This window comes from Opisthorchis viverrini (genome assembly GCF_000715545.1).
Source record: "Opisthorchis viverrini unplaced genomic scaffold opera_v5_14, whole genome shotgun sequence".
NCBI lineage: Eukaryota > Metazoa > Platyhelminthes > Trematoda > Opisthorchiida > Opisthorchiidae > Opisthorchis > Opisthorchis viverrini.
In genome coordinates, this window is record NW_008751670.1 from 2857322 (window position 1) to 2872183 (window position 14862).

Below are 14862 nucleotides of genomic sequence, written 5' to 3' on the forward strand. Positions count from 1 at the left end.
TGGGATTGCGGCCTTTTGCTCGCATTTTGTGCACTTGGGTTCCCCTACATCAATCTGAATGTTTCGAATTTCCCAAAAATAGGCTCTCTCATACAGTTACGCAACCTCCTGAACATCTACGCTCTGTTTAAGGTCGAAATGCAGAACGAAGACTGACTTCTTTAGGATATTTATTGCCCACGGCCACGATAACCTATTAAGTATGGGGGCATACCTGTGCCAAAATTGTGCCCAGTAACGGACCATCTATATCTGTCCATGCAATCAGTTCTGCTGATCGGCATAATCGAAGTCTCCGGTATCCATTCCAATAAATTAGAAAGTAGTATCTGTAGGATTTTGCCACGGCTATTCTGGAGTTTTATCCTGGTTATTCTTTGCTGGCCATATAACCAATATGTAACCAATCTTCCGTGGCGTGGCAGTTGGGCACCGAAAGGTTGTTACTGCTGAGAGATTACAACTGGCATCCTGTGGTTATTGTGCCTTTAAAAACGTTAATCCGAGTGCGATGGCTGTCACGAGAACACAAACATTAGAAGCAGTTCGCATCACGGGCAAATGATTTTTGAAACCTTCCAATTATTTCTTCAAGTCAATGGGAACAACGTTCTCGGTAGACAGTGAACCGGCATTCGCAGAGGTAAAATGAGCCGCCATACTTTGCGGCAACCGATCGTCTTCTACAAATAAATTAATAGGTATGATGAAGATTTGCTGAGATAGTAGCTACGAAGAACTGTGATCACTTACAAGTTGATGAGCCTTCTCTGAAGTTAGTTGACGGAAATCATTCACAAAACAGAGTAGGTTATGTGGATGAGAGAACATGTGCTTACCGTTTTTCCTACTGAACCTGAACTCTCAAGGCTGATTCCTTTTTACAAAGCACAACGTTAAACGAAATTATCTGGTATCGTGCACTTCAGGTGTACATGAATCTGGTTTTCAGATAAGTGTAACGTCAACTCGGGAAGATATTTTGTGAATGTCACCGCGAAATGTACACTGGCCCAATCAGATGATTATTGCATGGAAATTTTTTGCAGGACTGATTCAGAAATTTATGATAAATGTAGTGTTGAAAGATGAAATGTCCAGGGTAGAAAACTGAAAGCAAAAGTCTATGCACCCAGAAGGTTTTATTTGTTGGGTCTGGTATATGGAGTAAGTTACGATTACAAACCGTTTTTCCCCATTTCAAAACAATCGCTTACTTCCAATTTTCAGTCACATCGATCACGGATAGACCAGCTCTACCCGGGAATCGCATCACATGGCTTCTCTTTCTAACGATTACTGCCGGTCCACTAAACTGTTGCTTGTGCCTGAGTATCTGGTTGGGCTCTATGAAGATTATCATTTGCCGTTTTAAAGTATGCTGCTGCAGACAGAGTGCCGGTGTCGACCAGACTGTGCGGCATGGCTCAAAGACACCTAATTTCGGAGAACCCACTCCCAACAAAGCCTACGTGGATATACCGAAAGAGATCACTGTATCCGACTCTCGTGCGCAACATTCCCCTGCGTTTCCTTATTATGTCGCCAACTGGCTACTCAGTAACACACTTTTCAGTGCGCTTGTACCCACTTTACATTCTGTTTCCCAATTATCCACGTTGGATCATGAAGGGTTCACAAAACAGCTGGCAGTTGGTATTCATCAGTGGATGTTCGCAAACAGTCTCATGTTCCAGTATCTCTTTAGCTTTCAAATCTATCATCGGACTATTGACAAAACTCAGTTTTCAGTAAACCACTGTGCCTCTGTTTTGGGGTGCACTTGTAAAAGTGCAATAATCCGCATATTCCACTTTGTTGGACAGTTAACCAACAGCACTTTAAAATCATGGTGTGCCATGATTCTACACAAACCTTGTCACAACTGTGGCTGCCAAGCCTTGTGTCAACAGTATAAACTTTCTATGTGTATCATTGTGTGGGTTTTGAACTGTGTGTTAACCATTTTACCGAAAATGTTCTCATTCGTGTACACCACGTCTGATGCACAGGGAGGTCAAATAGAACAAGTCATTCCATATATTATTCGCTCTTTTGGAACATCGATTCAGATTATTGGAAGTTTATCGATTATTTGGATATTGTGGTATCTACAAAGCTGGATTGGAAAGGCTGAATCTGCTATGAGAGGAAATTCAGTAGTAAGCCTCAATACATCTGCCAAAACACCTTCCACTGAAGTTTGTCCTTCCTTAACCCCACCGACTGACAACACGAGTGAAAGAACATCCCAAAAGTGTGATGAAAAATTCAAAGGATCCACCAGTTATTCGAAGGCGAAAAGATCCCTGCGGATGGTGATGTGTGAACTGGGCCTCACAGCAGTTCCGAGTGTTTTGCTTGACTTACTGGAAATCTTCCGGCTTAAGGTTAGTTTCCACAGCAAACTTCCATTGCAACTAATTACTCGAATTTCGCTAAAGTCAGAATCTATTTCGAGTGAATAGGCCTGCACGAGGAAAAGACAGTGTACCGAATACAGACAAAAAGCAAGCAATATAATCAAACAGGGCAGCCGCCACGTTGCCCATTCGTTTGAAGCCTGAAAATTATTTAGGTTTCAGGGCCTGGAGACTTTCAACACCAGATGCTTAATTGTGCTTAATTGAAAAGTACCCTGGTGAAATTTGAGGACCGTATTTGAGGGTAAGACCGAATAGAACTGGTTCTGAGTTCTCGACAGATTGCAGTCAACATTAGACGCAACACATTATATCAACGAAAACTATGTGTTTACTTACAGGCCACATTCACTGCTTAATATGTTGGAAAAAACTTGTGCACGCATATGATTACATCGCATTGATGTGAATTGTGGACTAATGTGTATTCATTTGGAAGGCGTTTCTCGTTTCTCTCACCACGATACTTATCGAATTAGTAAGGCAAATCATCAGTTACACAGGCAGTAGATGTTCCGAGGTGAGTTTTTAATTTCATTCCAAGTTACTGGACCATTTTCTGACGCCGTAGCAACCACTTGGATTGACATACATAGTAGATGATACTTTCTACAGGGCATTCGTTGTCACACTGTTACTATACGTCCTCCCTTTACTCGTAGGTTGTTCTTCAAGGTCAATTCCTATTCTCTTGCATACAGGTGAGTTTATTACACAATGGACATGCGCATGTGTCCGGGGCAGGGCAGCGGGTTACTGAATTGCACAATCCGTCACACGGCGGTGAGTTTCAGTCCCTTCCGTGACGGATCTGCGATGTCAGTGTAGCATTGGCCAAAAATGTGTACTACTGAGTTTTTTATTATATGTATCAGACTACAATGAAGATAACGTTTTCATACGGTTGACAGATGTGACCCGTGGGGATGTAATACCTGAGATCATCGGGGCCGTCGCAGTCACACGCTCGTGTGAACCAATCAGCTAACGGTTTGAATGTCAGACAGCAGCCGTGTAGGTGCCGCGCATGCCGAGTTACTTTTCAAGAAGGGTTAAGTTTCATATGCCAAGTTCGTAGTGAGCACAGCCAAAAAACGAGCAGCGTACGACATGGAAGGAAAGACTGCGTTTACGAAAAGTATGGTTGCTTCAGAATCGACTTGTTTTTGAGGATGAGATCCACGTGACCCTTCTGGTGCTCTACACTAAACTTGAGCTGTCAGTATGTATCTAGTTTGACTATTTCAGGATATCATAGAGTCAAACACTGAAATTTTATGAACTTCGGATTACCTACTTGATAGTTTATTTAATTAGAGCCGAAGACCGATAGAGTAACGATTCAACAATCTGTAGGTTCCGATAAAACGAAGCTGAAAAGCCGAAAGTCAAGTAATTGAATTTAATAGATTGCACTTGGTTTAGTTCACTGGTCACCAGGTATTTCGGTTTCGATTTGTAACATGTGAGATACGTATGAAACAAATCAGGTCCCTGACACAAAAATCCCTCTTATCTTTTTCAGGTTCCGGCCTGGATGAATGAGGTTGCTGCTGATCTCAGCTTGCTCAAAACTTTACTGGACCCATTGTTGTTGTTTTACGGCCTCCGAAATCTTCGAGAACATTGTCTGATCTTGTGTGCCAACTGTCACGTGATGTGCCATCAAGAAGGAAAACGAGAGTGCCATTCAGATGACTTTAATGTTGTAGCGTCAAGCACGACGAAGCAAATAATGGAGCTCCAATAACTTGGATTTTCCCGGAAAAATATCCGTCCAAAACCGTCAGCTTTCCTTCTGTTCCATGATCTGCCATCAAAATAAAATGTGCCTCCCTACGAGATTTGGTATTGTTTATTATCGTACCGATCTTTGCAAGGACGGCAGGATGAGAACTTGGGACGATAATGTAAAACGAACAAACGCTTGGTCGTCATCGACTACGGCCGCTCCTGAGGATGTTGGACATCTAAATGAGCTACACAATCCGACACGTGTGATGCCTCTATAAATTTGAGCTTGATAGTACAGTGTTCCTTGTACTATGATTGCAAACAAAGGTGCTGCGCCAAAGTTTGAGAAAACCCAAAAACTCACAGTCACATCTCACATCTTTGGGTAATCTAATGCAATGTGTTAGTTTCATCGATAAGGATGTACGCAAAAAAAAACAAAATCGGTTTGTCAGAAAGTTAGACCGATACTACGCAACGCACGAAAAATGTCAAAGGTACTAGAACCACTAGTCTATCACCTTACTTCAAATGCTGAATGCTCTCTAGCGACTGAGCCAACCATTTTGCCTCGGAAAAAAGTGATCTTTCCTGTTAGAATACCGTTATGGCTTCTTCACGGTGCACTACAATATCAGCTCGCGCGAATTCACAGTTAGAACTACACTGTGGCAATGGGAGGCTACTTTGGACTAGAGCTAAACCACACATTTTGAACTTTATGACTGGTCCTGGCCGAATCATACTCAGATAGACTACCCAAGCAGTACGCCGAAATGTGGAAAAGTCAAAGTGTTTAAATAAGGCTTTTGATTTGAGATAAGATGCACTATGCAAGACAATCAACGCATGTAAGACCGATTGCTGTAGAGGAGAATCAATACGTCAAAACATATTGCTGAATAATGCGTGTGATACAAAGTGTGTCACTCCGTCAACAGTCTCTTTTTTCTCAGTCACATACTTCGATTCTGGTAATTCTTCTCTTCGTGGTATTCCTGAGACCTCTGAAGCCTCAAAATCCTTTCTTTTAGATGTATTGATACAGCTTCTGAACATAAACAACTGCTGTGCAGCAAACATCAACGAGAAAATTCATAGAAGTCTCTAAATCTGATTGCGTAAGAGACTTATTTGTCATTGTGGGCCAGGCTCTATTTTGGCACTCAAAGATCTCCACAGGAAAGCCACGACGGTAACTGAACAAAAAGCCCGAGTTGAAAGCACCATGAGGGTTGCAGCAAAATCCATGAATTCTGTGGAGAAGAGTAGTCTTGCGGGTATCAGCAATTCGTCTAGCCTCAAACCCGACTTGACTGCGATAAGTTTCAAAGTTTTTCACCATTCACAGCAGCTAAATCATTTCATAAATAGCCAAGGAAACCCTGTTCGAATCGACTCACTCAGAGGACACATTTGATGGTCAGAATAGCATCAAAATTGTTAGTATAATCCAAGAATACTAGTGAAATGCATATTTGTTCCCAGTATACTACTTAAATTAGAACGTTTTGTTCATTCCCAATTGCCGATGCATAAACTAAGACAAAACGTAACTGTTTCAAAAGGTTCCATAATATTTCACAGGCTTACCATGGCTCAAGTAGAAAGTTCATGCAGTTAATTACAAGGACATAACAGTAGCCTGTAAAGTAAATGATTAGGACACCTCAGTTTGAATCTCCTAAGAGAGAACCGTTAGATGGAACCTAGGTTTTTTTCAAACCACCAGTGATGAAGCCTTTCAACACTTGATAGTATTCAAAACGACAACTCCCAAGTCAAATTAGACTGCGTAGTTTGAGCACTACTTACAAGATCATACTCCCTAGCAGGACTTACAGTCTATTGTTCTTCATATTTCTGGAGTGTTGAGAACTTTCCGAAAAGTACAGACCTCCAAGAGGAGTACCAAAAGTTATAGAAGAGTTTCAGACACTTTCCTAGCTATCCGAAAAATACTCGAATTTGGTATTTCTCTGAGTGTATGGCTGAAAGATCTTATCTAAGGTCAAATGATTTGCTCATCCAATGGCTCTTCACCTCATTTTTTCAAGGACCAAGGTGTGGATACGGTCATGTTGGTTTGGCGAACTGATGGTCAGTCTATGAATGCATCACAGAGGCAGGATTTTATTTGACAGATCCGGAACCGTCGGTCCTGGGTTGTCATCCATGTCATGTAGCATTCGCGTATATAGAAGACCGCAGCAGGTGTGGTGAAACTGCCCTTCTTACGAAAGGCGGCCCCGCCAGACTGAGAATGTCTGGAGAAAACAGGGGAGACAATCTGTTTGTGCTATTACTTCTGAGTGTAACATCTCTATCTAAAAGAGAACGCAAAAGAAACACAAAAAATGCTCCATCAGTCTTGGCCGTGAGGTTACCAGCAACCGAGAATATATGCCTGATTGCTTGACACACCAATTAGTGTCAGCAGTGGCAAAAATAAGTCATCGCTGACGTCAGTAATGGACTGAATTTGTAGTCACCTCCAGACGTTTTCTTATTCACAACCTGACATTCATGCGATACACCCCACTCCAGTGCGTGATTTTATGCAAAGCTGTCTAACAGTGAGAGGAGTAAAGCCCTGAACTAGCCATCGGTAAAAACAAGTAAACATTTTCACTGATAAAACACACTTTATCTTGGATGATTTACCCTAAAACGGCTTTTTTGTTAGGGTGACGCAAACAGAATTGTAATTTTAGATGACTGTCTTCTTTCTTTGGAATTTGATTCAGTGTCTCTTGTTGTGCGGAGGAGCGAAATACAATAATGCGTTCAAAAGGCTAATCTTCAAAAGGTTCGTGGATGCCTTGGTTCTGGTCAGCCTTACATCCCACAATTCCTCACTCCAAAACATCGTGTATAGTTCAAGCGTTGAGAGCCGGAATCATACAGAGAATGAAGTTGAGAGAGTTGAATTGAATATACCACTTTTCGATCATAAATTAAGGAAAGTATATCGTCACCAACCAATTAGTTTGAAACTAATGACCTTGACACGGACACTCAAAAGGCCTATGAGAGTGCATTTGTTAAAAACCTTGTATTAAATACATGCAACGCCGCTCATTCTGCGAGCAATGCGGATTCACTAAAAGCCGTGCCTTAACATGTACTTTTAAATTGGTGACAAACGCATAGGATAAGGACGTTTGTTTAGTTAAGCATTCCGTTGTTTTTAAAAAAATAATTTACATCCATAAAGGAGACTACCCACAAGGTTACTGAAAACTCTTCGACAGCCCACGACCGGTTTCGCCCTTCTTTGGGCTAATCAGGTAGGCGCAGGCAGGCCTGTGTGCAGCACATTCAGTTGTAGAATATCATAAAGGAGAGATTCAGTTGAGTCTCTTGTAAAAACCAACTTGATTAGCAAATGAGTGTATTTCTCGAATTTACGTCCATGTTTAGTTTGTTGTGTCGAGTTTCTAAGTAGACTAATAGCGATGAGGACACACAAACTATGGCACCAAATATTGCCACATTTGGGCCTTGGTATGTTTGCTTATCCACTATACCGTTTAGTTACAAATAGTTCATCACCCATCAGCAGTCATATCACTGTACCACTTTTTCGAAAAGTTGCAGAGTATCATCAGCTACACCAAAGAGCAAAAAGTTGTTTTAATTGGAGGTATTTGTTGAACTAGGGTATCTTTTGAAATGTTGCGATACCTAACTTCCAGTGGACGACAGACGGCTAGGTTCTGCATGAAAGTGGATGTCCAGAAAATCTTTAAATCATCCAAGAATGACCTTGACCTCCACTCTAAAGTGCAACAACCCTAAATAAGAGCACGGTTTCGTTCTGTTCCTAAAGTGTCCCCACCCAGAGGTCGAGATATAACGACCCTCCTAACGAATGGAAGTAAAATATACACTGTCACTGTATCTCGTCCAAAAGCGAGATAATCATACCGCTGATCAATCACTCGTGACCAAACGGTTGGACGTTCAACCAATGGTCGGAAAGTTGCGGATTCGAAACTCACTGAGTTTCCTGAGATAGGCACTGTTGATAATTCCCAACAAAGATGAAACAGCTGTTTGCTTGTTCTCTGCTTTTCAGCATAGCTTGGCTTAACGGAGAGGACGAAAGCTCTAGTGATTACTATGATCGCTCTTTACCAAACGGGTAGATGCTACACGATTCAACGAACGTAATGCTGATCAACGACATAGAAAAAAATTTCCTAGGCCACATGGAACATAATTAAAGGTCGCCAATCTGACCACATTGGATAGCAGTTTGCAGAAACGATAGATTACCGGTTCGGCAAACATTTCAGAAAATAGTAATTATCATTAATTTTCTGTCAACAAATTATCGTGCCATTGCGTAACGGCTTAAACTGTTGGTTTTCTAAGAGCCTACGTTTATGAAGTTTTACAATAAACGATGATATTTCATAAATAAGACATCCATTATTCCACGAGTGACTGACATCAACAGGTATTCGGGCTAAAGTATCTGACTTCCGGCGAAGTATCAGCTCACAGATCATTTGCGACTGGACCAGATATCGTAGAATTTAAGCACATTTGGCATCGAGTGTTGTCACATCCGAATGGGATAATGTCAGAGCCCATCCGATGTCATAAGCAACGTTTGAATATGAACAAACGCCAGGAGGGAACTAAAAAGCTTTTCTCCTTCAAAATAGATATGCAGGTTCTACCGTAAACATGACTTTATAGAAATTATTTGCAGTTGAAACAGCAGTTGAAACAAACCTATTATGATGGACGACAAGTTATTTTTTGAAAGTGATCATAATGATACAGTGAGCATGATCTGATACAGTCACATGTAGACCCTCTAGTATGGAGCCCTCAGAGAAATCTATAATACCGTAAATGGTGTTTCGAGCGGATGCGCCTGAAGAATTTTACATGTCAAAAATCCGTTTCGTCGACAGTAAACTTCAAAGCAATTCCAAACTGCACTTAGCTTCACTAACAGGACGATATCTCTACAAAATTCCCAAATTTCCTCACAATACCAACATTACACAGAGTTGTGTCGCATGATTCACACTGATGTCCATACAGACTGTCTAGGACCACCGTAACATAAGCTTTGCGGGCACTGTAAACCATCGCATCGGATTCAAAGTAATTATGTGGCCGGACTCCGGAAACCTCCGACCACATCCTGATTCCCCCGGTGAAATGCAAACTCAACGGCTTGATTCTTATAAAGGCCTTCGATAGGGTCAAAAACCAACCAGTGAACACCCTCCACTTAGCAGTCCTCACATCTGAATTAGGTAAAGTTGGCTGGATCAAAAATTTGGTTAGTTCGGCGTTCAGGACAACACACGAGTGTTACGAGTAAGATTGTCTGGTTGCTGTTATGTAAAATTGATGTTCTCAAAAGCAACTATGCACATCAGAACAACCGAAAAATCACCTGTAAACCAACGACTAGCGGTTGAATTAGAATGCACGCCATTAAGATGTCATACAAAGGCGTTTTCTCTTACTTGTAGGGGGTGGAATAGTAAAGAATTTGTAATTTTAGCGAAATACACCCACCCTCTTGCAAACCAATTTGATTTTGCAAAAGAGGCTCCCCTGAAACCCAGATGGACGTCTCGTTTATGATATTTCGTTAGTGTTATTCTTCAGATGATTATGTTGCACAAACGCCACCTTATGTCTCATCTGATACGATAGTACAAACACCACAATACACTTTCTCCACTGCAAACTCTACGCGTCGGCTGTCTAAGAGTTCTCAGCTAAATTATGTTTAGTGTGTTCCGCCAACGAAATATGGAATTCTCCGCAAAAGAAGCTAGAAGTTTAAAGCTGCCTTCAGCAAGCATAATATAATTTCCAGCAACGGAATCCGAATAATGTTTGTGTATCAAAGATGCTGTCATGAATCTGGGTCGTGGTGACACCAGACCATAAAAGATGCATATGCGTTCTCTTATCCTATCTGGTAGTTTTTCTGAACTGCTGGAACAAGCCTTATTTTGAGGATAGTCTGAAGTGCTTTTTAGGGCCTCTGAGAGCTGTTGGGTTATAGTTTCGGGTTCGTTTTACAAGATGTCAAAAAAATAGAGAGTGAGGAAACGTTGCGCTTGTGGACGTAAAAGACAAACACTATCGCAGACAAACCAGTCTGAAACATAGTTGTTTCTTGCCTCTACACTGTTCGTCTGATTATTCTCGTTGGCGATCAGCAGCTGTTTAAGCCAATTACGAGACTCTAACTTGTAAGTCCGTGAAGATCACCTAGAGGGACATAGATGACGGGTTAGTGTTGAGCGATGCAACCCTCAACGAAAATGCATAATTACTTCACTACTTAAGGAAACAACAGTAGGTATTCGGAATAATAATTTAAGACGGCGTCATTAGAGATGCTCGTCATAATCGGTGTACAAAATATACAGTTCATGTTACAGGGTACAGAGTACCTTGTCCAACTAACACATTGGCCATTACTTATACTTTGTTGTTCGTCAATTTCGTGAAATGGGACCAGATGCTTAGTTGTTAGCTCCTTTCTCCATCCGCCTCACACGCGCTGATGATTAGACGGAAAATTGTGCAATCGACTGGCCAAACACAGCTGAATACCGACAACTAGAGGATACGATATTCGCTTTGTGAAGTGTTTGGCCACAAATTACGTTTTAAATTTCTCCGTAATTGAATCCAGGACAGAAAGAGAAAGCTTCAGAACTACATTCGTCGCTTGCCATTCGTTCGGTTATATTTTGCGGATGGGATCTCACAGGATAGTTTTCTTCCACTAGTTGTTAACAAGTTTTTTGAAAAAAAGAAATACTCGGTAGCTGAGAAGGACTACAAAATCTCAAATAGTACATAATTATTCCTATACCAAACGATGGCAAGCGCTAAAAACAGGCAGCCAAATGTAAATCGTGGAATAGCAGTGTGTACACAAATACGACTGGAATATTTTAAAATCCGTCGTGAACATGAAACAAATCAAACTCTGTAATACTGGGTGTAAATGAAACTGATTTGCCCATTTTCGAAAAAAGACGATAACCAATGAGCCATCCGAAATTTGCTTGGTCAACCAAGGTAGCCACCAAATGTCCGTGCACCAACTTCTCAGGCAAGTGGATCAGCTTTGTAATAAGGCAGTCGGGAGGTCTGATTGACAAGCAGACCGAAAGGTTGACTTGAAGCGACTGCAACACCAGCCCTGCCACTGGGAAGTGAAGCTGCCTGAAAAAAGAGAAACAGATGAACAGGTCGAAACGCGTGTGAAATTACCCAATATTCCTATCGTTTTACAGGCCAAGTACCCTTCCAATCAAAAATTCATTTTTTCGGCTGACATAAGAAATGTCCTGTCAAATAACAGTGCTTGCAGTTGGCCGGGTAAAATACAACCCATTATTTGTAAAATAATAGTGTGATGGTCTTTTAATCCTTTATGTAGCTCACATAGGGTGGCCAAATTCAAGATATATGATTATATTGTACTGTGATCTAGGATGCCGAGGAACCACTATGGCCTATATGAGTGGTGCACCTTGGAACTTTTCACTTATCGGTTTCTTTCTCAGTGGCACGCAAAATGTGCAAGAACTGCATGTTAATTTCACGCGTAGAACGTTATAATCCACCCAGTGACTTTATTCCTTCTAGAATAGCCCCACCGAAATCTATTGTATACTTACGGTGAATCGAGTCAGACCTATATTTGCAGGTGTTTACAACCAGTGGATACCGCTTTCGTCTGGCGGATACTTTCATACGAACATTTTTGCGCGTACCATAATCATCTTTGTTTCTGCCCCAGTAAATGATACTGTCCTGAGACAGTGAACCTACTTCTCTGCAGCAGTCCTTGTGCACTAACTCGAGGCATCCACTTCATCCGTCCAGCTTTCGATGGTAGTTCATTACTCAGTACTATCGATAGACCATTCAAAAACAAACTGTTCCTTGTCGAGGGTTTCAACGAATCAGAAAGTCAAACCAAATTAAAAAAATGCTCAGAATTTCCTGAGAATTACGGTTATTAGAAGAAAGCCGGTATTCTGGACGTCACTGCAGTTCTCGTTTGTATGGCAAACTCAGGTAATCGGACCGAAAAGTATGCAGCGGGGGATATCATTGTGGTTGGATATCACGTCAATGTGGCTTAGATCAGGAAGACTACCAATTTCTCCTAGTCTCGTTGAAACCAAAGCTTAAGAGAAAACTGCGCTGTCTTCTACTACTTTGCTCTTATTAAATGCATGCATACATGCTAAGCTCTGGTTTAACAGTAGGATGAGGAAGACAGAAAATGTCCTTTACAGAGACTTGGAAGCCGAAAGCGCAACTTATCACCCGTCTCTTCGAAGACATGAGTAGCATGTAAATTCGACTGTGCCATAACTTTCTGACGCAAGTTTTCTAGCGCACTATTTGCTTTTCCAGCGGTGTGAAGAAAAAGTTGCGCGGGGCGTCTCAGGTGAAATCACAGTACATACATCTTATTTGATCTAGCGACAACCATCAATGGAACACAGCTCTGGATCAAATCCACTGTTGTACTGTTCCAGTATGGATGAGATGTGAGTGCCTCAGAACAGCCACAACCGCGACAAGACAATGAAGAAAAAGTTGACATACCTCTGACCATTCGTTTGTTTCAGGGTCAAATACTTGTACACGATCCGTGTAGACGAGGCCGTCGTGACCACCAATTGCATATAACTTTGTTCCCAACGTTGTTACGGCAATTGAATCACGTGGCGACGAGAGAGAGGCTACCTCACTCCACATGTCAGTCTGTGGATCGTACATTTCAACACTAGCTGTCCGCACCGCATGCGGTTGACTAGGTGGAGCATTGTGCCCACCAACAGCGTATAGTCGCCCCCCAGCGGCAGCCACTCCGACTCCACCGCGTCGGTGTAGCATGGGCGCGATGAAACACCAGTGTTGTGTGTGTGGATTGAAACGCTCGACTGTGCGCAGGCATGCACTTCCATCGCGGCCCCCGACCGCGTAGAGACTGAAATACAAATGAAATATCACTGAATACTTTTCCGGAAAAATGGTTGCAGGCAGTAACCAGTAACTGAATAACAAGGTTGAGCATTCTTCACCGATAATCAATCCTGAGCAGATATGGAACACTGTCAGTTTGGCTAAGGACCACAAGAACCAAAAAGATGGGTCGACAGATCGTGGACATTGTACGACTAAAGAACGCTAGTCGTAGAAGAACAGAGATTCGCGAGTCTGTTTCCATACTGATTTTACGAAAGACATCCTTACATGTATTTCTAGGCTGATAAAAATGTGTGAACGTATACCCATAAACTTACAGACCGTCTAAAGCAGCCACACCAACAGTGCTGCGCTGAACAGCCATAGGCGTAACGGACGACCAGGATTTAGCCCTCCCATTCCAGCGCTCAACAGTGTTCAAATAGGACCAGCCGTCGTGCCCACCAACAGCATAGACGACACCTTCGAGTACTGCAACCCCAAGGCCATGTCTGTTGGATAGAAAAATTGCTTGAAAGATTGGCAAAGAATTCTCAAGTCATGTAAAAATTCTTATGTGTTTTCCTACCAAATTCAGATCTAGTTTGTGATATTTTCAAGAAACTTGTGCCGGATCTTTCTCAAGTACACCATCAAATGCGCGTCAATAGATGCAGCAAAGCTTGCTAATTCCGGAAGTTAATGGTTTGATTGGTTATAGTGAGGGTTTACGTGAAAACATCTCTTGCTTGCCAACGAGTACGAAGAATAAGACAATTATTTGTGAAGAATTGGTCTTCTAATTTCTTTGGCGATATTTCCAGTTATATATTTTAAGCAACGAGTCGTTCGTCTGTTTGCATTATTAGTAAGAAAAAACTTCATGGATAAAACTTTGTCGCCGACTTAGAATTCGTTTACTTTTGAAGATTAACGAAGATTTAACTTGGCGTAGAACACAACAAACAAATTGAAAATTTACCAGACCAAATTTCAACCACCCAGTTTACGAACCATTTACTTACTGCGAATGCGGGAGGGGGCTGAACTGCAGGAACTGTGCCCATGAAAAGGGCAGATAAGATGTGAAAAGTGAAAAAATGGCAATTTTGGCTTCGTCTTTCTCCGAGGTGGATAATTTTTGGAAAATCAGCACGCAAAAGTGTGATACTATTTATTACGAAGTCACTTACTCTTCATAATAATAAGAAACGGTGATAATATCTCAATTTTAGATCTAAAGGCTGAATTTAGCGTAGCAAAGCTTCACGAAGTTTTGTACATATTAGGACGGATTGTGTAACATGGCATGTTAGTATTTTACTGAAAGATGAGACAGAGGAACGCAGAGTTCAAGTTTCATAATTTGGCTGGCCTAGTAATCTCGCATTATTGTTATTAATTATTAATTAATATTAGATGTTAGCTAATTATTAATAGTAATAATAATGAACCTGGTCAGCAAGGCACTAGTTTATTATTAATTAAAGTATTTTAGTCATTAGGAATGTAAGGAAAATGACCTCACAAAATTTCCAAAAACAATCATGCAATCTGAGTGTTAGTTTGAGTAAGCTAGCTTGGATATGTATCGAGGCTGATTAACGCTAGTGACCTTCTGGTTAGTTGGGAGATGCAGAACGCCCGAAATGCCTTCTATACATACTTCGGCGCCAACATCAAACGACTACTAGAATTGAAAAGGCGGTACAAA

At 41.5% G+C, this 14862-nt stretch overlaps 2 protein-coding genes across 2 annotated transcripts in view; one reads left to right on the plus strand and one right to left on the minus strand.

Annotated features, from left to right (window-relative positions):
* Positions 1-988: 988 nt before the first annotated feature.
* T265_12772 (hypothetical protein) lies at positions 989-4173 on the plus strand (the record flags this gene model as incomplete). Its single annotated transcript, XM_009165391.1, is given in 3 exon segments — positions 989-1102; positions 1107-2390; positions 3949-4173. Coding segments are annotated over 3 exon segments (1623 nt in total).
* A 7094-nt stretch (positions 4174-11267) lies between these two features.
* Positions 11268-14862, minus strand: part of T265_01356 (hypothetical protein) — a gene marked incomplete at both ends in the record, with an annotated part of 31406 nt that continues 27811 nt past the window's right edge. The window contains 3 exons of the mRNA XM_009165362.1: positions 11268-11384; positions 12786-13236; positions 13487-13660. Coding sequence (XP_009163626.1) covers positions 11268-11384; positions 12786-13236; positions 13487-13660 — 742 coding nt within the window. The remainder of the gene's footprint in view (positions 11385-12785; positions 13237-13486; positions 13661-14862) is intronic.